The 27,838-nt window shown below is 40.3% G+C and overlaps 2 protein-coding genes across 4 annotated transcripts in view; both read right to left on the bottom strand.

The window, feature by feature from the left end:
* Positions 1–14,376, bottom strand: part of mettl16 (methyltransferase like 16) — a 40,972-nt gene extending 26,596 nt beyond the window's left edge. Inside the window, exons 1-2 of one of the 2 annotated variants that reach the window (XM_017694883.2) lie at positions 14,227–14,376; positions 13,854–13,983 (exon numbers count right to left, since the gene is read on the bottom strand). In XM_017694883.2, coding sequence (XP_017550372.1) covers positions 13,854–13,981 — 128 coding nt within the window. In that variant the 5' untranslated portion in view covers positions 13,982–13,983; positions 14,227–14,376. Of the gene's footprint in view, positions 1–13,853; positions 13,984–14,133 lie in introns of both variants that reach the window. The other variant, XM_017694884.2, reaches the window with a different exon arrangement.
* A 1,905-nt stretch (positions 14,377–16,281) lies between these two features.
* Positions 16,282–27,838, bottom strand: part of pafah1b1a (platelet-activating factor acetylhydrolase 1b, regulatory subunit 1a) — a 32,778-nt gene continuing 21,221 nt past the window's right edge. For both annotated transcript variants that reach the window (XM_017694885.2, XM_017694887.2), the window contains exons 4-11: positions 27,572–27,646; positions 27,137–27,343; positions 24,590–24,758; positions 22,271–22,373; positions 21,846–22,074; positions 20,595–20,696; positions 20,326–20,482; positions 16,282–19,582 (exon numbers count right to left, since the gene is read on the bottom strand). In XM_017694885.2, the coding sequence (XP_017550374.1) occupies positions 19,509–19,582; positions 20,326–20,482; positions 20,595–20,696; positions 21,846–22,074; positions 22,271–22,373; positions 24,590–24,758; positions 27,137–27,343; positions 27,572–27,646 (1,116 nt within the window). In that variant the 3' untranslated portion in view covers positions 16,282–19,508. The remainder of the gene's footprint in view (positions 19,583–20,325; positions 20,483–20,594; positions 20,697–21,845; positions 22,075–22,270; positions 22,374–24,589; positions 24,759–27,136; positions 27,344–27,571; positions 27,647–27,838) is intronic.

Here is a 27,838-nt window from a genome sequence, read left to right as displayed (position 1 = left end):
ACTGTTCCCAGAAATGTCAAAACATCAGCTTGTAATTTTTCACACTGCTGTCCTGAATCATCATTTTACTTTGCTCAGACATTCGACAATTTTTAGTGTTGTACTTTGCAATATAATGGCAATATGGTAATCTGTCCAAATTGCACAGCCATAGTTCACACTTCTATAGAGAGCTGGCCTTTGCTGCTTGCCTCACTGCGCACACCACAGGGATGCGTGGATGAGGGCGCAGGCGAGAGACAATAACTCACACAAACACTCGTGGATGCTACCGGTCAGCACTGGCACGTTTTGAGGCTAGTTAGTGTAAACAAGATGAGAAAGATAAGTGGTAAGGGGGATGGGTGTGAATGAGCCAGAGCCACGAGAAACAAGCACATTCACACACCTCAGCACATGTATGCTAAAGGAACTGCTGGCAAAAAAAAAAAAAAAAAAAAAATTCTAATTTACACAATCCTCCCAATTAATGGAAACTGCATCAATTAGCATTGTACAAAGTGGACGCCTAAATCACCACATGTTCTGAAATAGATTTACTTATAGGGATGAATCATGAATATTTATGACTAATTCAGATTTATTCACAGCCTATTGTTTCTAATCTGAGGTTTACACTGTGTGGGGTAAATGAACACATTTCCAGATTTTTTTTAGGCAAACTTGCCATATAAACAAAATGATTTGCTCTTTAATGGGCCAAACTGTCATTTTACATTTTACTATTTAAGTAACATGGATCAAATAAAGTGCTGCATTAGGACAACTGGCTTTTTAGCACGAGTCATGGATAATTACACTGTGACACTGTAGAGATTTGTAGAGATCATTACTTCACACAGCGGCTAATGTACATAAGCAAGTCTGCGTGAGACCACTCAACAACGTGTGCACATAACCAGAGGTGTACACCAACATGCAAGTGCGCACCCAAAATGTGCAGACAAGCCATTCAAGAAATATACCACTTCAAGCACTAAACAGAGGGCTGTTGACTGAAAACAGTAATACAACAGGGCACTGTTCTTCAGCTTAAGATGTTGCAAGGTCACCTTTCCAACCTATTGGGAGCTTCTACGTGAGCAGTTTATTAATAACGCATACGTTTTGCAATTCTAAGAACACTCCCTTCGGTCTGAACATGTAAAATGAACGCAGAAGTTGTTTGCGAGCACTGAAAGAACGTCAGCTGTCGGCTGTAAGCCCAGCGAATATGCAAGCACGGCAAATTTCTAGCCCTAAAAGACATCATTTCAACATTAACAACTTTACACTCTAATAAACATCTGATCTTGAGAAATCCACAGGACTCTCACCTTTTTTACTCTCATCATGTTTTAAACAGAAGAAGAAAATTACATGCTATTAACCACATGGAGAGTGATCTGGAAGCAAATTACAGATAATAGTTAGGTCGGAGACAGTGTTGCTACTGCACCAGGCTAATGCTCTCGTTGGTGCAAGTAGAAATGGGAGACAGGGTTTTATAAGCTGGAACAGACACTAAGTGCACTTTTTTTTAATTCAACATGTCATCTATTGTGCACACCATCCAGTTAAGCAGGGCCAATTACGCTCTCAGCATCACTGGAACTGAAACAAGCAATCTCCTGACAATATGGTACAAGCTTAGACAGATGTCATTTGGAAGGTTCTTCTAAATCCATTTTTAATGAAATATATAGCCGTTCAGTGTTCTACCAGTACTGATGGAGAACATGATCAGGACTGTTCAAATAGATTTTAGTTCAGTTCACAAAAAACTGTATTCATGCATTCATTATTGTGATAGTATTTTTAAATGTGACACTACTGCCTCTTTTCTATCCGTTTCAACTTATCAAAATTCAGAAAAGCCGCATACTGTGATACTTTTCATGTATTATGAAAATATCTTGAAGCATCATGATGTTATATTTTTTGCCATATTATGAACTCCTACCACCAATGATCAAAACTAGGCATCTGACTGTATCCTAACAAGGTAAAGTTAAAGGGGGGTTACACAATACATACACTCACAACTGAATAACTTTTTTTTTTGATGTTGCTTCTATTTTCTAGGGCAGTGGTTCTCTAATTGATCCTCAGGGACCCCAAACCAGTCCAGATTTATGCTTCAACTCAATTCGCAGCGTACAGGGATGTGGACCGCATGCATGTTTGAGAACCACAACTCTACAATTTGTGATTTTTGGGGTTTATTTTATTTGTGGGTGAGACAGGCATTTAAAAGTTAATTCGACAACTTTCATTTATCTGAACCAAACTAAATGTGTAATATATGATTAAAGCTGTGTGGAATCGATAATTAAAATGTTTAAAAATGTAAACATCAAAAACTGAATCGAATCTTGGTCTTAGCACTGAAAACTATCAACCTGAACATGTGTACGGTATATTGCACATACTGGCCTTTTATTACAGTACTGGTATCAGCAATAGGGAATATCGATACCATCAAGTAATATCTGATACGCATACACATGCACTCTGCACTCACTAGGGGAATAGTAAAAATGCTAAATTTGTAACGACAGTATTTCAAGGGAGACACTTGTAGTGGGTGACATACCAGCTGGAACTCCTCCTAAGGTATCAGTTTTGATGGTGTGCCATAAATAAGCCAGATAAAGCAACATACAAGCATGAAGGGCAAAACATTTAGCATTAGCCTCTTTAGCTGCTTGGCTGAGGCAGACATTTTTCAGGAGGCCATCATTTCCCGCTGTGCAGTCATTTACAGTCTGAGTAAATGTTAGCCCAGGTTGTTATTGAGGGAGTGAACACTAGACATGTATGGGAGGAACAGCAGGTCTCTAGGGGTCCTGACAGCCAGCTTGCTGGGGTAATGTATCCTTTAGCACCACGTGTGGTGTGCCTCCGTTGGTTAACTGCATTAGGCATAGTCTAAGAGCCTGGTGTTTGCTCTAAGCCAAGAATATCCGGCTCACCAGCTGCAACCGATAACATGAATGACTGTAATATTTAATAACTTCAGCAGTAACTGATGCGTGTAAATGTAAGCACGTGTCTACAGGATGTATGGAACAATTTACTTGAGATATTTGGATGTGAGCGAAGACATAGGTTTATGTATATATTTATTTTGCACTAAAATATTTAAAATTTACATTTGTTAAATAGTTGATAACTGGTAAAAGTGATTGGCCACTCAAGAGTAATAAACCACTGTCAACTTTAAGCATTTGGTTTATTACATTATATCACTGTCACAAGTCCATTAATTAAGGCCATTAATTCAAATCTTAATATGTTTTATTTTGGACAAGATATCAGGATTTACAGGCACCCACTGAGTAGTTAGGTTAGATACAATTAGTATCAGAATTCGTACATGGTTTGGCAGATATTTGAGGACAAAGTATAGGCACCTGCATCAGAAAAGAATGGGCGTTATTGCTGCAACCCCTGGTCGTACTAAAAAAAAAAAAAAAAAAAAAAAAGTAATGCTAAAAGTAACACTCTGTCGACTGGAGCATTGGGGAGCACACAGCTGAGGGCTGTGTGTGAACCCCCAGTAAGACCCCCACTCTCCCATGCATCTCATTTATAAGTGAGCTGGGGCTGAACCTCGCAATTATCCCCCTCATTTGAGCTGAGAGCCCGTGATGGGGAGGCCCTCCTCAGCATCAATAATGCAACTCGCACTGGCAGCCGACCGCAGAGATTAATACTGCTTTCATTACAGACAGCAGAAAACCACTGAGGCCTCCTTTCCCTCTTTCTCAGTGAGAAGGCAGACTTCAACGTTAAATGTCATCCCCAGCTGAATTTTTAATACCCCACCAGAGCTCGCTGTCCAGGTCGCCAGCACGTCCACGATGGACGCCATCACTTCACTTTATGCCTCCTAATCCCATCTCTCTTTTTTTTATTGGTGACATCTGTGCCCCAAATCATCTCTCTCTCTTTCCACACCATCTCCCTCCTCCAGCTGAAGCATGGAGAGAAGGAAGAGAACGCTGATCTGCTTCCTACCACCACCCCCCTCTACTCCATAAGTGTCGTCTCCACAGATTAACCCTAGCCTTCCAATGGCTGCTCAAAGTACTTACTCAAAATTTAAGAAAGCTTATCTAAGCTGCGCAGCCAAGTCTGAAGCTGTTAAGCGAGAACAGTAGTGACTTTAAAGGGGTAGGCTAATGATAAATCACACATATGAAGGACTTATTAGTTGTGCAAATCCCCAAGCTTAAAACTAACTTGTGTGAGTACATGGTGAAGTCCTGGCAGAGAAAAAGATCAGTGCTTTTTGGAAACTGAGCGCCTTGGAGAGCGAGGGTGAACTTAAGACTGAGAAACTGTCTGTATTGAGATTGAAAGAGAAACCAAAACAAATGTTCATAACACAATTAATAGTGGGTGGTGGTCCTGACAGTTTCAGTACATCACAGAATTTTCCTTTATCAAATAAAGCCATTTTATTTTTGTGCCTTCACTTTTAATAAGAATCATTTTTAATGACCCAATTAGAAATATTTTTGTTTTCTAACAAATAACAAAATTGCACAATATATAGAAACAAAGCTTTGCCAATATTGCTTTCCAACCCTAGTCATGTTGCTTCATGTCTTAATTCCTACAATGCTGAAGTTGGCATCTGATAATAGCATGTTACTGTTAACTGGTAATCGACAGAAACCACACACTAAGAATTCATAGATGCTCTATGCACAAGGCAACAATATGTATATTTAAAACTGCAGGTTTCTGCTGATGAAATGTGATAATTGTGACACACTGAAAAAATGTCTTTATTTTAAACGTAATATGTTATCCTAATCCATGATAAAAAAAATAGGCAATTATCAATGTATCCTTGTTTTTTAAACCAGGACAAACACAGCTCCACATTATGTATGTGTGCACTCTTAGCAAAGAGAAACTCTGAGACAAAGAGACAAAGACAGAGCCAAGAGGGATGTGTGCTGTGTGCAAGTTGTTGATGGTGCTGTAACTCACACCTGTTAAGAATGTCTGGAAGATTTAAGCAGCTCCTCTTGCCCACACACACACGCAATGATTTACACACACCCCAACACCTGCTGACGACGCTCGCCCGCTGAATTCATCTGCATTTACACAATGCTATTTCCTCCTGTACCAGACTGTCCCGGCAAACCTGACAAAGAGACAGACAGCTGCGTATACGTGTGGGCTGGTTCAAACAGGATAGCACACACGTGCCACACTATAAAGTACGGATCCAACAGAGCCCCAGCTGCTCAGAGTGGCAGTGCTGTGACAACAGCACTGGAAAAAAAAAATAAATCACTTAAGACATGTGAACACAGCCGGGCTCACCTGAGCAGGCTGCAGCAAGACTAAAATCCACATAACCAAAGATGCCTGGAAACCTGTCCTGTGCCAAATCCACACATTTACACCCCAGTGAAATGACGCATGTAAAGTAGTTCTTTTGGAAGCATGCTTTTCATGTGATAGTCTGGCAAAAAAGAAAAAATATATACATTTTTCAGCTAATCTTCACATAGTTAATCATGTAAAATGGTCGTTGTCTGAAATATGGACACAAACAATGGTGTAAGCAAAAGTTCAGGTTTCAAGATGACTGCAATTACTGTTTTTAACTATGCAAAAAAGCTTTTGTTCACAGTTTAGATAAGAGTTTATGTGGTTGTATGCTACGCATTGGGCAGAACTAAAGACAATGAATTCAAAAAAGGCTCATTTTTGCAGCTTAATGTCGTTGTAGACTGTATGGATAGGAAAAAAGGGAAGTTTTCCCTGATATAGGCCCATTAACAAGTCAGTACGGTCTGAGGCAAATCAGGTATAAAATCTCCATCTCAGAGACCTATGGAATCAGCTCATAATGTATAGATATGCCAACAATGTCCAGATATTTTTGTTCCTCTATAGTCCATTTATAACCAGTACTGAACCGATACTATAATGATATTTGATACAGGCAATTAAATACAGTTTTGGTATAGGCAATAGAGAATACAGATAAAGCCATTTAGTAGAGGATACTTACCTGAAGTGTCAGTGGTGTCATGGATTATTATTTCATGCTTGAGACAAGCAGTTAATACAAAATATGTAACGACAGCAATGAGGTTTGGCACGACAAGTACATTTAATTAAGCATTAAAAGACCAAGAATAGCAAGGAGTGACTTTTTGTAGCTCTGAAGTCACTCAAATGTAAAGTTATCCAACCAACTTAGTTTGACTTATCTGAGCGTTGCTTTTACTAATAAATAAAATATTTAAAAATAGGAATGTTAGTCATATGCAAAAGTTTGGGCACCCTGTTCAAAATATGTTTGATTTTCTAAGCGAACAAAAATATACTGTACGCAGAGAACGTACTTCAGCACATTTTAAACACTATGTTAAATTCAGAAAATAATATCAAGGATGAAAAAAAAAAAAAAAAAAATCATAAAATGTAGCATTTTCAATTCTGGCACCTTTTTGATTTTATGCTTTATTTTTTCCCCAATATACAAAACATAGAAAATGAAAATAAATTGTATGCTAAAATGGGGGTGGGGTGGGGGGGTGGGATGCCATATTTAGGTTTGTTCCCTGTAGAGGATGTGTTAACTTATTTTCACTTGAATCAACAAAACTGGCACCTCAAAAGGTCAGCAGAGTAATCAAGTAACTGTGCTCATCTCTGCTATTGAGTAGCTGAGTAGATAAAATTAAGATCAGCATTGTTACATGGTATCAGCAGATACCTGAAGATCAGGTATCAATAGGGAAGAGTAGTATCTTGGAATTGCAACAACTACTAATAAATAATTATAAACTGTGCAGTCATAATTTACTGTAGACTTCAGAAAGAGTAAAACTGTGGACGTGTAGACAGAGCAGCAGTGTGATGGGTGAGAAGAGCACTGGCTGCCCTGCTAATTAGAGTGCAGTGCCAGGTAGCTGCAGGGCACTGTTTGAGCTTCCAAAACCATCATTATTAAGAATCAAAGGGAGAAGCTTGCAACGTGGGACTCTTTTCATGCTGTAGCTTCAAAAAGAACCTACACAGTCAGACCTGACAGCGCAGCTAAGACTGAGGAAGGAGATAAAGAGGAGAAGATGGACAGAAGGGGTCAGTAAGAGAGGGAGCACTGAGGAGTGTGCACACTTAGCTCAACCTTGCCAGGTTCACAGATAGAGAAGATACTGAAAGCACAGCGTTCCCCCCCCCCCCCCCCCCCCCCCCCCCCCCTCCCCTCTCCACACTTCTGAAATTCTTTCACTGGCATACATTTTTACTGTTTGTCCATTTAATTTTGTCAGTGGTGGCTTATGTACATTTAAAAATGAAGGTTGGTCTCTGACTTTTGCACAGTACTGTATATTCCTGCTCTCTGACTTTTGCACAGCGGCACAGTGGGTAGCGGGTTCGATTCCCCGGCCGGGTGACTGGGATTCCCTCATGTGTAGTTTGCATGTTCTCCCCGTGTCTTTGTGGGTTTCCTCTGGGTTCTCCGGTTGCCTCCCACAGTCCAAAGACATGCAGTCAGGCCAATTGGACATGCTAAATTGCCCCTAGGTGTGAGTGACTGTCTGTGTCTGTCTGTCTGCCCTGCGATGGACTGGCAACCTGTCCAGGGTGTATCCTGCCTTCCACCCGATGACTGCTGGGATAGGCTCCAGCACCCCCCGCGACCCTGACGGAGAAGTGGCTTGGAAATTAGATGGATGGATGGATGACTTTTGCACAGTACTGTATACTACTTTTCATAAGAAAACGACCTTTTTGCACTGTTTGTATCTATTAGATACTGTGAACACTTCATGGTGTATGGACCAAGTGAAATGGTCTTCTATTCTGCTAAAATGTGAAAGACTGCTATTGGCAAGCCATTCAAAACAAGGACATGCCTGCATTTACATCTAAACAGCACTCATATTTATGAAGCGGGTATTCACATCTCAGTCATGTAATTGAGGGTTTTGACTAAAGTCAAAAGGAAGGATGACAAATCAAACATTTCCACGAAGCACACTGTGACTGTACATTAAAATGTACTGATTACTGTTAGCATGCTTACTACAGAACATCTCTCAGAATAATCACAATGATCAGCTTTCTCATAACTGAGCAGCTCCATCCAAATAATACCACACACTGTTGCTTTTTCTACGCTTTAAGCCACATTTAAATTGGCTCAGGTCCACCACAAGAAGAATGACAGACGTGAATTTCCTTTAAAATTTCCAGCTACCATGAAATCCCAACTCAACCGTGAAGACAATCTAAGAAAGAGCGGGTCTCTGAGCATAGTGCTCTGAGAGGACACAGAGCACTGCCCACACAGTTCTGCATATTTCATATCACTGTGCATCCCAATTATCGCTTCCTCTTGTCCACCTTGAGGCTTGAGGTTGTGTGGCAAACTGAGCTGCTCCCCCCCCAAACCACTCCAAAGCTCAGCAGTGGCAGTCTTTCATATAGACGCAAGAGGGGATTCTCACAGTGTTCAAAAAGGAGGTCTGAGACTTCGACTTCTGCTCACGCATATTTAATCAGAGAAAGCCCTGCCTTCCTGCTACCAAGACAAAACTAATACCAGTTTCACTAATGACTGAGGTAGAGTCTGTGGGTGGGGAGGGGGAGAGAAAGAGAGCAAGGGGCCCCTGAATGGAGGTAGACAGACAGTGGGTTAGCAAAAGAAAGAATAAAAGAAAGAAGCAGAAATAGAAAGATGGAGGCAGAACTAAAAGGGAGAGAGAGTGAGAGAAAAAGAAACAGAGGAATAGGGGCGAGGCATATGTAAAGAGACAAAGACAGATGTAATCGCAGTTTGGTATATGGTTAAAAAAAAAAAACAAGGAAGAGAGAGATTTTATAATATATATATATATATATATATATATATATATATATATATATATATATATATATATATATATATATATATATATATATACACACACACACATATACACATATATACACACACATATACACACACACACACAGATCATTATGTCCACCTCTTTGTTTCTACGTCCATTGTCCATTTTATCAGCTCCACTTACTGAATATGTGCCTTTTGTAGTTCTACAGTTACAGATTGTAGTCCATCTGTTTCCCTGCATACTTTGTTAGCCCCCTTTTACCCTACAAAGTGCACCTATATAGTAAGTGGAGCTGATAAAATGGACAACGAGCGTAGAAACAAGGAGGTGGTCATAATGTTACGCGTGATTGGTGTATATAGAGACAAATTGGGGGGGAAAAAAGTGAGAGAAATAAAGCAGTAGAGGCGGAGAGATAGAAATTGAGAGGAAGAGAGAGGGAGAGAGACAGAGACAGAGACAGAGACAGAAAGACCGATCCAGTGGTGAATGGACTGAGGGATATTGTGGGTAAAAAAGCCTAAGGCCATGCAGACCCTCAACTCCAGACTGAGCAGAGAGACACACTCAGAACAACAGCTGAGTCCAGACCTGGAGAGCGAGACTCTCTCACTGACCTGTACCTCAACCCTGCAGCACCCCAAAAATCCTAGCAGGAAACCCATCAGCCCACTGAGCCCCCGACTCTCATCTCCCCTTCCTCCACTCTGTCTGGCTGGGTCAGAGACCTTTTTAAAAAACCCTTGAAGCTGCCCCACTGATTACAGAGCTCCAGCAGCGCAGTCACAGAGGGGAGACAGCTCTTCAGAGAGAGGTGCGCACCTCTCGGCAAGGTTAGCGCTAAATACATGACCAGGAGGGACCAAAGGAGAACTGAAATACTGAGATGGTTTCAAACGCACAATGTTACAGCTTCAGACTCAACCTGGGGGCAGGGCATATTTGCACAAGACGACTCCCTCAAGACTGGAAGAAAAAAATAAAAAACAAAAAAAGAATTTCTGCACAAAAAGGAATGAGAACAACAGATCAGCTCACTGAGCTAACCGCTGCTTGTCAGAATTATTTTTCCTTGACATTACAGGCAGCAGTGAGTCTGGCCCTGAAGCACTCAGTTCACTGCTATTGACAAACTCAGCAGGGAGGCTTCAGTCCACTCAGAGCTGTCACTTCAATAGGAAATGCTGCAGATAAATCTGCAGTGTGATTATTGAACCATGGCGTTTTTTATTCACATCCTTCCACAACACACAAGTTACTTTAAAGAGCTATATCACGGAAAACAAAATTTTTAGTTTCCCTGTGTGAAATAGTATGTAGAAATTGTTCAACATGTACAAAATGTACCATTCATGCTCCTATCCATATGGTCCATAAGTGTAATTTCTCGATATTGATGTGTTTTCACAATACACAATATATCACAATACATTTAAATACAAACATAAAAACCTATGCATGCGGTGATTTTTGTCCAACATTTTGCACACTGCACTAATCATATCACATCACATCAAACATACAGTTGAGAAGTTTTTAAACACTGACAACATGCTGTGACATAACTTATCACGATAGCGATAAATATAGTGATACTGCCTAGCCCTAATGTATATACGCTTAGGTAATATGTAAAGTTATCCAGTGTTTTAGCCCAGACTGCCTTTTGAATGAACCACAATACAGGGCAGCCAATCAGAAGAGAGATGTCTTACTTAAGGCACTTTGACACAGAGTGACTCAAACCCAAAACTACCTGTACCCTGATCGAGTACCTGTGTCTATTCCCCATCACACAGAACTGTAAAAGTAAGCAGGAGTTTTCTGAAGGTCACATGGTAATCACATGATTTCTCAAGCAAGCCTGCTTGATTAACACAAACACCAACAACAATGAAGGAGGTTCAATATCTGATTTACCTTTTACTCAGCTTTTTTTACCCCCCACCGCCAGCGATTCTGAAGCTAAACTGGATCATTGGACTGATGAGGTGTGACAATTCTGTGATTACTGTGTATTTCTAACTCCTCCCACATGCCCCAGATCAGCATGGTTGGTACCAGGAAGAGTAATCATATCCAGCAGAGGTGCTCAGGTATGCTGTGCAGACATTGCACAGTACCATGTTTTCTTTTCCAAAACAATACTGGAACTTTCCGCATCGGTAGATATTGATCAGATTTTGACCCTAAAAACTACTAAGCTTTAAAAATGATCCATTTTAATTTATTCAGTTCAATTAATTTCAGTTTACCTTTGTCATTATACATACACAGGGTACAGTTTAATAAACACATTCAGGTTACTAATACTTGGTGTACAAACATTAAGAAAAGGACATACATACAAAGTACAAACATACTAGTGGGACAACAGACAATATATATATATACAGTGGGTTGCAAAAGTATTCAGCCCCCTTGAACTTTTCAACCTTTTGCCACATTTCAGGCTTCAAACATAAAGATATGAAATTGACATTTTTTGTGAAGAGTCAACAACAAGTGGGACACAATCGTGAAGTGGAACGAAATTTGTTGGATATTTTAAACTTTTTTTAGAAATAAAAAACTGAAAAGTGGGGCGTGCAATATTATTCAGCCCCCTTGCTTTAATACTTTGTAGCGCCACCTTTTGCTGTGATTACAGCTGCAAGTGGCTTGGGGTACGTCTCTGTCAGTCTTGCACATCGAGAGACTGAAATTTTTGCCCATTCTTCCTTGCAAAACAGCTCGAGCTCAGTGAAGTTGGATGGAGAGCGTTTGTGAACAGCAGTTTTCAGCTCTTTCCACAGATTCTCGATTGGATTCAGGTCTGGACTTTGACTTGGCCATTCTAACACCTGGATACGTTTATTTGTGAACCATTCCATTGTAGATGTTGCTTTATGTTTTGGATCATTGTCTTGTTGGAAGATAAATCTCCGTCCCAGTCTCAGGTCTTTTGCAGACTCCAACAGGTTTTCTTCCAGAATGGTCCTGTATTTGGCTCCATCCATCTTCCCATCAATATTAACCATCTTCCCTGTCCCTGCTGAAGAAAAGCAGGCCCAAACCATGATGCTGCCACCACCATGTTTGACAGTGGGGATGGTGTGTTCAGGGTGATGAGCTGTATTGCTTTTACGCCAAACATAAGTTCGATTTTGGTTTCATCTGACCAGAGCACCTTCTTCCACATGTTTGGTGTGTCTCCCAGGTGGCTTGTGGCAAACATTAAATGAGACTTTTTATGGATATCTTTGAGAAATGGCTTTTTCTTGCCACTCTTCCATAAAGCCCAGATTTGTGCAGTGTACCACTGATCGTTGTCCTATGGACAAAGTCTCCCACCTCAGCTGTAGATCTCTGCAGTTCATCCAGAGTGATCATGGGCCTCTTGGCTGCATCTATGATCAGTCTTCTCCTTGTTTGAGCTGAAAGTTTAGAGGGACGGCCGGGTCTTGGTAGATTTGCAGTGGTCTGATGCTCCTTCCATTTCAATATGATTGCTTGCACAGTGCTCCTTGAGATGTTTAAAGCTTGGGAAATCTTTTTCTATCCAAATCCGGCTTTAAACCTCTCCACAACAGTATCTCGGACCTGCCTGGTGTGTTCCTTGGTCTTCATGATGCTCTCTGCGCTTTAAACAGAACTCTGAGACTATCACAGAGCAGGTGCATTTATACGGAGACTTGATTACACACAGGTGGATTCTATTTATCATCATCAGTCATTTAGGTCAACATTGGATCATTCAGAGATCCTCACTGAACTTCTGGAGTGAGTTTGCTGCACTGAAAGTAAAGGGGCCGAATAATATTGCACGCCCCACTTTTCAGTTTTTTATTTCTAAAAAAAGTTTAAAATATCCAATAAATTTCGTTCCACTTCACAATTGTGTCCCACTTGTTGTTGATTCTTCACAAAAAATTACAATTTCATATCTTTATGTTTGAAGCCTGAAATGTGGCAAAAGGTTGAAAAGTTCAAGGGGGCTGAATACTTTTGCAACCCACTGTATATATATATATATATATATATATATATATATATATATATATATTAAGTACAAACAAACAATAGGGTGTATTATGTACGGGCAAAATGTGCAATGTGTGGTGACATGTATCTCTTAACTTAAGATGGGCATTTAAAAGAAAGTTATTAGGCTCAACCAATACAAACATTTCCACTAACATTGCATACTACCTCACAGAAATAAAAACACAGCTGACATCATAACACACAAACAATTGTTCCAGTATTGTTCTGCTGATTTCTGCCTGATGCTGATTTCTGTTATCAAATTGGTGCCATCTCTAGAGGTACAGTTTGCTTGGATTTATACTCATACTGTACTACACTGACTGGTGGAAAGGCAAGGTAACAAGGTATTAAACGTTAAAGGGTACATGAGATTCAAAAAGATTAATCCAATATAAAAGCGCCCCCATGGGGGGCCTAGGAATCAGTCACATACTAATTGAAAGAGAGGGTCATAGAGTTTCTGACTGCCAGTATGGCAATGAAACACAAGTGAAATAAATCATTCTGAAATCGGCTTAACCGTTTTGAATCACCCTGTATTTACCGTTACTTCTAATGGATTAAGACAGGTGGGAAAATGGTAGTGTAGAAATGAATTATGATTGTTTTTGACACAAATATCATAAGTGGGCTTCAAGGAAACAACATAAACTATGGACCTTCTAACAGCATATCCTACTGACACCCACCAAAACAAAACAAACACAAGACTTGATTCACTTCAGTGACCCCAGCTCTATTCACAAAGCTTCTCAGAGCAGGAGCAGGGGTGTTAATCTAGGGTCGGATTCCTCTCTTATTTACAATGACTTTAGCTACACGAACTCATCCTAGATCCGCACTCCTACTCTGAGAAGCTTAGCTTCAGGAATTTGGACCAATATTCGCAGCCAAATGTAAAAACGCATTTTGTGAAGGGAGACAAGGGAGGCAAAACGGCAGTGAAGTGATTTTACTCACATTACCCGGCCGAGCAGGTTAATCTGAACATGCTTCTGAAAATCTGGATATTTGGAGGCCAGGTAGGCAAAATCTGGTGGCTTGTCCTTGTAGCGATTTCGGGGATGCATTGATTTATTCAGGGCCATTCCTGTGGAAACAAATTACACACGGGGTAACAGGTCAGGGAACAGAGTTTCCACACAGACAGAATTGAAAAAGTTACTTAAATACTGTGGCAGGAAATGTGCAATGATACGCGAATATGGCTGAATCTGGAGTAGGTAGAAGTGGAGCTCACTTAGCCGACTTGGCTAAAACTGTGCTAACAACCCAGCCGGTAACGACGGCGGAGTGAGGAGTGGACTGGAGCTGTGAGGCAGCACTGCAGTACCGTTCGGTTCCGGTCTGTCAGCGGCGTTTATGAGTGGAGAAGCGTGGACGGGCTGTCGGTCCTCCTCGCTGCCAGCAGCTCACGTTGCTCCAACGTTGTGTTTGTTCGGGCTGTGTCACAAAACGGCGCCGGCAACCAAATATGACGTAACGCGCCTCGACGACAAGAGAAAAAAAAACACAGAACTTTTTTCCCCTCTGTGATCATCATCTTCCTCACCATCATCATCATCCCCAACATCATCTTCTTCATCACCACCACCACCATCATAATCTTCATTATCATCATCATCACCATCATAATCTTCATTATCATCATCATCATCACCACCATCGTCAACATCATCATCATCATCACCTTCATCATCATCACCATCGTCAACTTCTTCATCTTCATCATCCTCATCACCATCACCACCATCATCATCACCACCATCGTCAACTTCATCGTCGTCATTGTCATCACCATCATCATCACCATCTTCATCATCGTCGTCATCATCATCATCACCACCACCACCATCATCTTCATCACCATCACCATCATCACCATCATCATCATCGTTAACTGCTTAGTCCAGATAAGGTCACTGTCCTCTGTAATCAGTTATGGGTAAATATTATGTCTAATAATACGAATTATTAAAGAATATTATTTTCTTGAAAACTAGTTTTATTTTTTAACGCTGTCCTGTTTGTCTGTTATATGTATCTGTTTTTTGTTGTCGCCAGTATTCAGATTCTGTGAACTTACAAGCAGAAGTAAAATTACCTTTATATATATATATATATATATATATATATATATACACATACATATACATACACACACACACACACACACACACATGCTTAATATAAGAACCTGAGCAGAAGTATGAAAGTTCCCACCAAGTTACAAAGTGCTGAAGTGAGTAACATGCAGAAGTCTAGTAGACCTTCTTTGTCCAGCATGTATCAGACTGGGAAGTGAAGTTTGTTGTGCTTTATTCTGAGGGGCCCTCCTGTCTCAAACTGTAGAGTAATGTTATGTAATATTCTGTATTGCATGCCTCAGTCTCCTTGATTTGACAGTGTTCATGAATTTGTATCTGTTTTCATTCACTAGAGTTCTCTCTTCCAGTATGGGTTACAAACACGTGATGCAACTTATGGGCAAATGGCATGTTGTGTTGATTTTCTGGGTGAAAATAAGCTGACAGTCTCTAGAGACTACACAAATATGGCATTCCCCCCTGAGTTTAACATATTGTGGGAGGAACATGCATTATAAACTGTGCTATACATTTTCACAGGCCACATTTTATTTCCCAATGATAACTTCAACAAATAAACAGTAATTGTGCATTAAATGTGCAGAAGGGCGTCTGTAGAGGATGTGCAACTTCTCACTTAGAAAATCAACAAAACTTGTCATTTGAGCAGGGTGCCCAAACTTTTTCATGCAACCGTATCTGACTTCCTAACGATGCGGCAAAAACTGCTTGTGGTTTTTCAAATGTTCCTCCCACCTTGAAGATGCATCAGCAGGAGGTGGTCCTAGTCTCTCTCTAGACTACAGCACCACTCTAGAATGCAGTTAGAGTCATGTTAATAACAAATGAAGTAAGGCTTAAAATAACAACACAAACTTACCAATGCTTATTTTCTATTACAACAGGTGACATTTAATCTAAAGTTTCATAAATTCTTCAATACTCTGCTCTATTCCCTCAATGGCTTTCCTACTAAGTTAAGGAGTCATTATAACACACTATCACTAGAATCTCTCCTCTCTGGGGAAGGCACACGCTGCTGTAACCCTACAGGACAGTCTTTGGGTGTACTTTTCCCACACACTCTCCAGTTTCTCCCCATCACTTATTCAACCGTTCATTTTTACCCTAGTAGGGCTAGGGTAAAAATGAACGGTTGAATAAGTGATGGGGAGAAACTGGAGAGCTGGCACTGAATTTAAACAAAAGTTCGCTAGTACTCCTTCATACTGTTGACCAAAACTAATTCTCTTTTGCTTCTTTAACACTGACATGATAAGCAGTAGTAGAGAGAAACGACATTTACATTTTTTTCTTTAATTATGTTGCAAACAATAATGACATCCAGATATATTGTTAACAATTGGCTGTGAACAGTGATAACCATGAAAGCAAAAGTCTCATTAGAGCTTGAAGACTGAAGCCTCCAATCTATTCACAAAGCAAGAAGAGCTGACAGATGAACTTGTGGCTGGAGGAAGGACCCACAAATATTATGTACATTAGTCCATCCTATGAGTGCAGCGTTGGGATTGCTTGGGACCTGTGATTTTCTTGCAGGGCACGTAGAACCCCTTGGTGCCCATGTAGTGAGCATTCACGCAATGAAGAACGTGTCAAAGAATTGCTTATTCTTTACCCTTCCTTGTCTAAGAGACAAGCAGGTCCTGATTCCATATTAGACATATGGGCATAAGGAATCCTAAAATCTGCCAATCAGGAGGGAGTAGTGCCTGTAGAGGATTGCTTGCTTTGAGCATCAACTGCGGACACCGTGAATAAGAGCAATATGACATTCTGAAATATCTAGCAAGATCATTTCCAGTGGGACCTGGGGGTATTTAACAATACAGGATTTCTGAGACATCTTAAATGGACATAAGCCAGAAGTCAAAAATCCCCCCAAAATCCCCACTTTTTTTTGGTTTAGGATTTCCACCTGTTTTACACACCACTTTTTGTGATGGAGTACACCCTTTAGTGTAGTTTCAGCCTGAGCACAAAAAAGCCCCATTATAATCAGGGACAACTTTCTGTCCAACACTCCTCTACAGCACAAAGAGGTGCAAGAAACTAAACAAGATGATTCGACTATTGCAATCGGTACCACGTTTACAGGAGGCATCAATGGTGTTTGTTGGTTTTGGTTGGGCACTTCTCCCTCAGTCTGCCGCAATCCCATCACAAAAAGAACAGAGTCAGGAGTCAACCTCCTTCACAGAGCACACGCACAGACCAGTCTGCCTACAACCACATACTGAGCTCTTTCACAGTTATCATGCCAGCTGACCCATCTGGTAAGGTGTCTGTGTTTGGAGTCATTAAATAGTTAACAGCACTATATACTGTACATGGATATCTCCCTTTACTATTCATGAGCGACAAAATAAAGGTTTTCTTCCACTGTGTTTTGCAGCAGAAGTTGTCGCTGTTTAAGACACTGCAGGACGGCCTGAGATTAGTCACCAAATTCAGTACTACCTGGACCACCACAGACCCCCACCAGACAGCTCAACCATCAGTACTGTTACATGCAGCAGTGCTATGTCGACAGGTACAGATCTCAGACTACTATCATTTTTCAGCAGCAGCAGGTACATCCAGTACACATAACAGGAAATCGCTAGATAATAGACTGGTTAAGCAGTGGAATTCTTTATTATAGAATTGCATCGTAATGAAAAGGCTAATTAAAATGATCTGTTTATGCATTTAGTAAGAAGTCTTAAACTGCTTAGAGCTTCAGTCCGAAGGGACAGAAGATCCAACGCGAGAGGGATGTACAAGTTAGTTTTCTTTTTTTTCAAGTCTTTCAACTTTGCTGCCAAAGACAAAGGCAGTTGTTTATTTTTAAGATATGGAATGGTCAACCTCCATTTCTGGGATCTACTAAATCAATTCCCAAAGCATAGTGTCTATGTTTTACAGTTACCCACACAGATCGCAAGATGAACAGGAGAGAACGTACTACTCGTAAGACATCAGTAATGGCTCCAGAGCTTGTGGCGCTTTCCTGTTTGGGATGTTCACAGAGCCACGAGCACTCTCCTCCTCTCTGGGTCGAGGGAGAGCTGCTGTGGTCTACTATGTGAAAACCCTCTTACAATTAGGCTGCGACCATCAAGCTTTTCCACAAAGAGCTCAGGCAGACATTAGTATAACCGCTGCTAGCATTTCATTAGATTGCTTTAAATAAAATCCCCCACTAACCTGTCAGTCATTATAGAATGGAGCTTCCTACAGTGGCAAACCCAGCTATCAATTCATTGTAATGTCACCACTATCCCATGTTTTTCTTCTATACAGAACCACCTTTCATTTGCAAGAATGCTCTTTACACATTCCCAATTGAACACTAGGAAACACTTTGAGCCCTTGTCATGTTTCATATGTAAAGGTCCAAACTGAGGGTTTTCTTTTGCATTGTAGAAGAACACCTGCTTTGCACAAATGGTTCAACAAGACAATTTAATGTTAAGTTTACATGATTTTTGCAGAAAGGAAACAAGCCTAGAACATCAGCTCAGTGAGGGCAAGAGTAGCTTTGAATTCATTTTAGCAATATAGAAATCTCTTTAAACTAGCACTTCATTGTCTGAGCACTAATCGCCAATTCAAGTGCTTCACAGAGGCAACATTTTTGGTGCTCATAAAGTTTGAAGTGCTTCTAGGGACAATCTCCATCTTTAGATATGCCCACTATACAAAGAAATTAGGCAAAACAAAAAAACAAAATTAGGCCCTGAAGTGAGATTCTTTTCTCAGAGCTCCAAGATTAACCCATATCTAGGGACTCTCTCAGTAGGACATTTCATGACAAGTGTACAAAGATCCCCCCCCCCCCAACATTTCAAGACAACTGTTCTATCATTCTTAGATGCAGCCATTAAATCATCTTATAGTTCCACAATAAGAGAATGGTAAGCACACTTCTGAAATGATGTTACAAAGCTACAGATCATTCTGATAACAAGCCCCATAGGCAATTAATTGTTCCTCTAGGGATTATAGGTATTATGGTATTCCGTTTTGTTGTCTTTCTCCCCTCAAAAAGGTCATCAAGCTAGGCACCAAAAGACTGACAGTGACAGAAAAAAAATGACAGAAAAAAATTGTTTAAAAAAAAAAAAAAAAAAACAAACAAAAAAACAGCAGGGCAGGGGAACAAACAAGGATGACACTGTCATTAAATTATCAGTATAGTGCCCTACATTAACCCAGTCAGTTCACGCCTTCGGTAGGTAAGGCTGAGTGAAAAATCAGCCTGTGTTAAACCTATGGTACTTCTAGACAACGTTATGTAAATTTACAGTATACAATTTTGGATTCACCATGCAAGAATACTTTTTTTTGTGTGTGTAACATTTAATAGCTCGATCTACATCCAGAATAATTTACATAAAAGGACAATAGTTATTGAACCAGAGCTAGGTGGGTCAAAACCATGGTGGTCAAGTGCATCCGGATGGAGAATGGGGAAAAATGGGTCGGGGTGAAGGGCCGTGGTAGTGGGGTCCTGCAGGTAAGATCAGCGACACTCCCACACTTTTACTGTCTGATCTACGCTGCCAGTGACCACGTATGGAGCAACCTTGTGAAAATCTGTGAAAAGAGAAGAGATTATTAAGTAAAAAGTACAATGAATTAAAAAAACCCTTTTGTTTGCTTCATCAGTGTAACTGTGATTAAAAGGTATAATAAGCATAGCTAAATTTATAGTAATTTGTTATAACCTTTTATACTGAAAGGTCCTCAAAAAGATGGAAATAAAAAGAAAAATAATTAGCTACCCTCGTTTTAAAGAGTGCTTGGGCTTAAGACCAAAATAAACTGAAAACATCCATCCCCCCCCCCCCCCCCCCCCCCCCCCCCCCCCCCCCCCCCCTCCTCCTCCCAAAAAGCACCACATCAGACAATACGTAAAGATGAGTGCTATGCACAGGACTGCATTTAAAAAGGTACACTGAGGCTTTAGAGGAGCCTGTTGGGGAGTAGGCTGAAGAGTTTTTAAAGCATCTCCAGAGAGTTCTGCTGCCTTGATCCACTGAAAACCTCTAGCCTCAGACAGTTAAGTGCCCGGAGTGCCTGCTCTCTGCTCACCACCCTGCCTCCCCCCACCAAACAGGCTGCCAGGAGCGCCTAGGACGATGCTTTGTGGCAGAGAGATCCCCATGGCATGTAGTCTCTTAGCCCTCTAGTAAAAGCTTTCAACCTTACAGAAGGATGATGTATTTTACACTGCCCAGAGGCACCAGTGCTCAAACAAAAGACATTTCAAAAAGTATACGAAAGCATTCAAGAAGCCAGACAATAGTGAGTGATTCAGAGTGGCTCCAGAAGCTTACCCAGAGAGGTAACAAAATGTTCATGGGCACTCAAGGTCTTCATGCAGCGCTTGTTTTTGTAGTCCCAGATCCTCAAAGTCTTATCATCAGCACAGCTCACAATAAACTTTCCACCAGGGTGAAACTGCACACCACGCACCCAGTTATCATGGCCAACCTGTACAAGGCACCAAATTATCAAAACACAGCAGAAAAATACAAAAAGGTAAAACACATTCAGTACACAACTATGCACTGAGCAAACCAACATATTTATCCAGGTCACTCACCAGTGTCATAAGGCACATGCCAGTGCTGACATCCCACATTTTGATAGTCTTGTCTCTGGAGCCAGACAGCAGGAACGGTCCAGGTTTCCCACTCTTCTTAGTCTGGCAAGCAAACAACAGAGATAAGCCCCAGGGACAAGAATAGAGAAGACTGCTACCATGCGTGACCATGTTTATAGGGGTTTAGAATACTGGCTTCTGTATACTAGATTTAATGCTGTGCAAAGGCAGACTGCTCATCAACACTGCATGAGCATCAGAGCAAAGAACTATAAACATTATTTGAGAGCGTATGTGCAGCACCCTCCCAATCAGCAAATAGTTATGATCGCCTCAAATGGGGAACTCTCACTTAAAGGATCCAAGGATTAAAAGTGGCATATTGTACTTTAACTTCATTGCGATTGTTTCAATATGTTAAACTCAGCAAACAGACAAAAACTGTGCACAAGTTACAGAAAGTGCCATATATAGGTTTGTTTGTGGAGTGTGTTACATTTTTAACACGTGATTAAAAACAAATAAGCACAACCACAAAAGGCTACAAGCAGAGATTAAGACAGTAAAGCTGAAGTGCACAGACTAAGCAGAGACAGGCATGTTCAGACAAGCATGCTCTGTAGGTCTAAACCATTACAGATCTGTTGTAATATCACGCAAGGCTGCATTACTGCCAACTGTGACTGTCTAATTGATGTCAAGAGATCCCACAACTATTCTACCTGAACTGGTCTGACAGCACCAGACTTGGTGAAAGTTCTGTTTTAGCTGGAAGGAAGGATAGGAAGTTGCCTTTATTTGATAACAATCAAGAAGCACTGTGAGGGTTCAGGCTGTCTGATGGAGCCACATGCTGTGAGGGCAAATGTTACATCAGATAAATTGGAAATTGGACATGGCTGATCATAAGACTGGCAAGAATAAAAAAATGGTACCATCTTAACCTCAGGCCATCAAGTCTCAACCCTTCCAATTTCATTTCAGGGTCTAGCTCAAACTGGTTCTGTATGCTAAGTAGAATTCTTAGGTGGTCCTTGGTCTGAGATCAAAGAGCAGATCATGTTGCTTTCGGAGGGCAGAGAAAAATGCTGCAATTGTAATATTTGAACACAGACATGCTGAGGCTTGTACACACAAGTCAGGAGTATTGTTTCTGTAAATGTTATTGCTGTCCTTTCTATTAAAAAGCCACAGGACCTCAGACCACATCATTTGCACAAAATATTTTAGTGCTTGGAGACCTGTTCTCACCTCAGAGCCAGTGGCCTCCAGTATAGTGGGATGTGCGCTCTCAGGAGCCCATGAGATACACTCCACTACGTGTTCATGCTCTCTCAATTCAGCCTTGCACTCTTTTGTGGCCACCACCCACACGCGCACCGTCTGGTCATTAGAGCTACTGGCAATCAGGGAGCCATCCTGGTTGGGCCGTACCATGCGTACCCACTCTCTGTGGCCAGTGAACGTCTTCACACAGTACCTACAATGCCAGAAAAGTGTTTCTTTAATACTATGTAGCCTTGTATATATAATTTTTTTTTACTTCAATAAGATAATGTATGGAGAGAAATTGCACTGTAAAAGTCTGAATTATTTCAACATCTCAGCTTTTCAGTATCTTGAAAAAGCTTAGTGTGATTAATAATTGTTTAAAAGCAGTCTGCTGTAGTACTTACCCAGTGGCCACTTCCCACATTTTAATGGTTTTGTCCCTAGAGGCAGATACTATATGATCTCCATTAGGCATTATAGCTACAGACGAAACATTATGGTCATGTCCTAAAACAGAGAAGACAAAGAGGTTGTAATTTTCATTGACCAAATTACTGAATTTGTGCACATCAGTGATTACACAACAGAACGAAGATACTGAATACTATATGCTTTGTTATGAATGACACCATTAAATTTGTTTTGTATACATATTCAGCAGCAGCTGTAGTCATATTTCTACCATGCAAATCTGTTACATTAACCATTGATAATTGGTGTATAATCTTTACCATGACAAATATATTAAAATGAATTAAGCAAGGGGAAGAAAAAGGAAGGAGACTATTTGCACTATGTAGCCTTGTCTGTAAAGAGCGTAAGGCATAAAAAGCTAATTACGCAGGGCACCATCCTAAAGCTGCAAAACAGATGACAAAACTAAGTAGCCCAGAAAAAACAGGCTTAAATATGGGGAGAGCCCCATAGAATGTTATCTCGTCTTGAAAAGGATAATTAAACTGCTGTCCAAATCTTCTTATCTCCTGCTGAAGCTCGCAAGAGACAGAGAGGGAGGGAAAGATAGAAAGACAGTGGGAAAGGCAGAGAGAGAGCGAGAGCGAGCCGTTTTGCACCCAGCCAGGAGGGGGACAGACAATAAGGGCGGGGGAGGGGGGGGCTCCTGCACTACTTCCCTCAATCAGCACAGTCTGCTAGTCTGAGTGAGCAATGTGCCAGTTTAACTGACGGGGTGTAAATTACAAGCCACCGGATTTGAACATATTAAAAGCTGTTGCACACATGCTATTTGGATTATTACCACTGAGGGTTTACAAATTTTGACATGGATTAAAAATGGCTAGAAGCTACTTGGGACACAAGTCCACTGGTTTACTTCCCAGTTTTTGCTGCTCATGCAGCACAAAAGCCAAAGAAAAATTCTGGTATAATTCAGCATGCAGTTAGTTGAAATGCAAACTCCATCCACTTCTGGGGTGATCACCCATAAAAGGAGCCTGCAGGCTCACATTACCAACACAGTACTGTAATTTACCAAGCAATTTTGGTATTAAAAGGGCACTGCCTAAGGACCAAGTATTCAGGGACAGTACATTTCACTTTCATGTAGGAAAAAAAAAAGCTGAATATATTTAAATGTTTCATTTGACTATCTACCCAAAAGAATAGATCTCATAAGCCTGAAGTAATTGAACTGTGATGGGTAGAAAGACTGTAATATCAGAGAGGAAATTAGTTTGAGACTGATGGGGTGGCTCACAATACACTGGACGTTCTCTAATGAACTGCAGGCCAAACAAACATACTAAAAGAGGAAGCATTCAACACCTGGCAATTCCTTACAACAGTAAAAAATCAAGTATTGATGCACCGATGCAACTTTTTCCCTTCCAATACCAATACCTGATATCAGCTGATACAAAGTACCAATACTAACTCTATTGAACCTAACTAGCTTATAAGTCCTTATTTACAGAGCTACAGTAATTATTTTATTTTGGGAAAAACATCAAGCTTGAATGAAAGCTTTCACAGTTGTGAATATACACACATTTCAGATGCTTAAGACTAACCTATTTTTGTTTATTTACTATTAAATAATTAGTAATAAGAACAACATTTAACAATAAAATGCAAACTATTTTTATTGTGTAAAAAAAGTTAACTGAACAATACTGAACAGAACTGAACAATAAATAGATAAACCTCTGGTCTGTACATGCAAACTTGCAGCAGCTTCTCTGGCTTGGCAAAAACAGTGCTGAAATGTTTTGTTGAAGCAAAAGGCCACAAGATGCTGCTACTGTGTGACACAGCAGCTGACTGATGGTGGTACACCTCAGGCAGGGGCAGTGGACACACAGGCTCGGCTAGTGGGCTGATATGCTAAAAGATAAACCAAGACGAAATGCCTTTACGACCTCAAGAGACTGGCTTTTCAATAACGACCTGGACTACAGTTAACTCTAACTGTAAGTGACTACACAGCGGGAGATGAGGGATTACTGAAGGAAGCTTGGCTCAGTCAGTGAGGTAAGATACTAAGGTTAATGTCTTTTATGTTCCGTCAACTGCACACACAGGTCAGTGCTCACGTCACAAATTACTTTGTGGTATTGGTCATGGACATCACCATCGCTGACAGCCATGCTGCATTTTAACTGTCAGCATCAGCAACAATACGGATACAGTTTTGATGCAACCCTACAATAAAGCCACACACGAATGCTTGTTTCATATGTTGTGCTAGCAGACACTTTGCTCACCATGCATGGTTCTGATGCATTCAAAGCCCTGGAAGTCCCAGAGTTTAATGGTCATGTCTGCCGAGCAGGAGGCCAGGAGCTTTCCAGTCTGGTCAAAGGAGATGTCTTGCACAGAATCTGTGTGACCCTTCAGGGTACGCTCAAAGTCTCCAGTCTCATAATCCCACACCTAAAACAAAAACAAAAATAACAGGCTCTACATGTGTGTCTGACTGGCAAAATATAGAAAATTTAGACGGCTTCCGACCTAAAACAATTAAAACGAATAAACTCAATAATGTACAATAATGCCTGTGTTGAATAATTAAAAATTAAAAATAAAAAAAAAGAGTTATTAAAATAAAATCTATTTTAAAGATGAAAATTAAATAAATTTGATTAAATAATAAAAAAAAGAAAGTAATAATTTAAACTATGTTCCATCTGATCTATAAATTACATGTTTTTTTTATCTGCACGATTAACTCACATATTAATGGACTTGATTTGAGAAGGTTTCATTAGAATGACCTTATAGCTGCTTGGCTATCTTATATCTAGTAAATAAAATGATGTTCCCACATATTAAGCAGCATTAGAGCTTGACATGAAGATCAGGTTTCAGTACTTTCCAAGCTGCAAACACAGAATGATAAGCTGTGTCGCGTTGTGCAAAAATTGACAGAGACCGTCTACATGGTTCTCTTCTCTCACATCCATTAAACCCCATTCACTAGTGAGTAAAGGAAACATGTAGACAAAAGCAAGTTGCAGACAAACAAACACCAGGTCTACATGTTTAATATACTTACTTAATATAGACAAGATTAAAGGTAAAGAATAGAGATTCTGCTTACACGGTCACTTGGACTTGCTAGCAGTTGCTAATAGGCTCTATATTCTGATTTCCCCATAATAAAATTATAAAATAGATCTGAGCTTTATTTTACAAACCAGGCCCGTCCACAAACAAGTGGAGTCAACGTCCAAAAAAAAAAAAAAAGCAATTGGAAGAGCTACCAATTAACTCTTCATCCCTGGGAGGGAAAACGCTGATTTTGCATTTAAATAAATTAGGGCCTTTTGGCAGTTTGGCACTCTAAATGGACATCACACAAGGAACAAGAAAAATCTTCTCTTATCTGCAGGTACAGTACAGAAGGCTTTGAAACTGCTGGTTAATATGCAAGTTAAACAGAATAATCATGACATTTTAAAAATAATGAATATTGCCATATAATCTCCTGCTGGGTTTGAACCAAAAAGAGCACAGGTAAGGAGAATTGCATCAGCCTGCCCAGCTCAGGAGCCTCATGACAATATGCTATATATACACACAAATACATGGTTCTAGCAGGAGCGACTAAAACCAAAGCTGTCCAGCCAAAGGCCCTGCAGCCCTGGTGTAACATCACAACATGGTGAGGCTTGAAAAGGTTTAATTCCACAATATGCAAAAGTAGGACACGGGGGGAATTGGGGGGTGGGGGCACAGCCCAGTCAAGTCTGCCTGTGTCGGTGGCCATGGCTACTGGCACTCAGGCGGAAGTTGAAATTGTTGACAGGCAAGTACTTGCGACTGTGAAGGGAACTCCTCTTGAATTATATTTAAATGAAACAATCATTGGTTGCACAGCACAGAAACAGCACCATGAACTGTGCTCCTAAAATGGTCACAAGATTTAACTAAACTACAATATAAAGATAATTGCTGCGAGATGGATAGGATGCAGTGTGTCTGGATCCAATGCTGGTGCTGCATGCAGAGCTACTGAGCTCTGCTTCTGATGCCAGACTGGCGGAAATGGAGCACATACTTGATCATAGATCTCATTGCCATGGGAACACTACACCATTGGCCTCGCTTTTTGTTTAGACAGAGCAAGCAGGCAACAGAGATGCTTAATAGAGACACAGAAGGGCAATTTCTCATTTATAGCGCTCACTGAAGACAAGACATCACATTACAAAGCACATCAATGTAACATTAAAAAGTTCAATTTGCATTAAAAGAGTGAAACTGCAGTGGTGATATTTGTCAAATGAAAAATCTGCATCTACAATAAAAAAATACCCCCCCCTCCCCCAAAAGACCCCACTACACTAAAAAAAATACATGCATCACTTTGTGCACCACAGATCTTTATAACGTAATCTCATAATGACGTAATACAATTTATTGCATAGTCTAATTCTACAGTATGTTGTAGTATGTTACCTTGTGGATAAAACTGTCTTGCAACTAGAATGTTAGGGTAGGACATCTAAAGAAAAGTGTTGCATTGAATTCTGATTCCATCCCTAATCATGTAAATTCAAATGGAAAGTCCGCAGATTTTTCAAAGTCTCTGCATAATTTAGTTGCTGGCATATAAACAGTCATTTTAAATGTTCATGTGCGTTCTTTTGGGCCAAAAGATTTCCGAAACTAACATAAAACAAAATCCCATCAGGCAGTGTATTTGAATCATTTTCTGTAACAGCTTCCAGTAATATAGCCTTTAGAGGCACTAAACTCTCAGATGTTACCATCAACACAACTGTGAGAGACATACAAAGAACATCCACCTTTATTGTGGCATCCTCTGAGGCAGACACCATCACACTGAAGACCGGATGGAAGATGACCTTGGTGACAGGACTCCTGTGGCCACTCAGAGAATATCTCTCTGGAGGACGGGGGATCCATTCTTTGGGGTCTCGTTTCTGTCCTATAGGTCCCCCTAAAGTGATCTCCTCTTTTGCTTCATTCAGCTTTGATTCTAACTCCATCACCTATGAGCAAACAGCAGCGTAATGCCATTAAGGGGACGCACTCTGAGAATTTCACATGCAGATTACACTGGACCAACATAGTGAATGTTAAATGCATTGTCAAATACAAAAGAGCACTTAGTGCTTCTGCAGAAGAATTATGCAGAAAACCTGCAAAAGAATTCTACCACTTACATTATAATAATGTAAAAGGATTTGGTTCTCTCTTTAAATATGAAATGCACAAACCTTCTTCTGTAATCTGATGACTGAAGTCCATTTCTTTTCCAAAAGGCCAGCATACTTCTTATCCAGTTCCTCATTCTACCAACAAAAAGAAGCAAAAAAGCATGAGAAACAGAGCAGCATATATATATATATATATATATATATATATATATATATATATATATATATATATATATATATATATATATATATATATATATATATATATATATATATATATAAAAAATAGGGAAACAGCTTCTAGACATAATTGTAGCCATATACCCA

This window comes from Pygocentrus nattereri, chromosome 17, assembly GCF_015220715.1.
Source record: "Pygocentrus nattereri isolate fPygNat1 chromosome 17, fPygNat1.pri, whole genome shotgun sequence".
NCBI lineage: Eukaryota > Metazoa > Chordata > Actinopteri > Characiformes > Serrasalmidae > Pygocentrus > Pygocentrus nattereri.
Note: the sequence above shows the minus strand (reverse complement) of the source record. Positions and strands in the feature narration are given on the sequence as shown.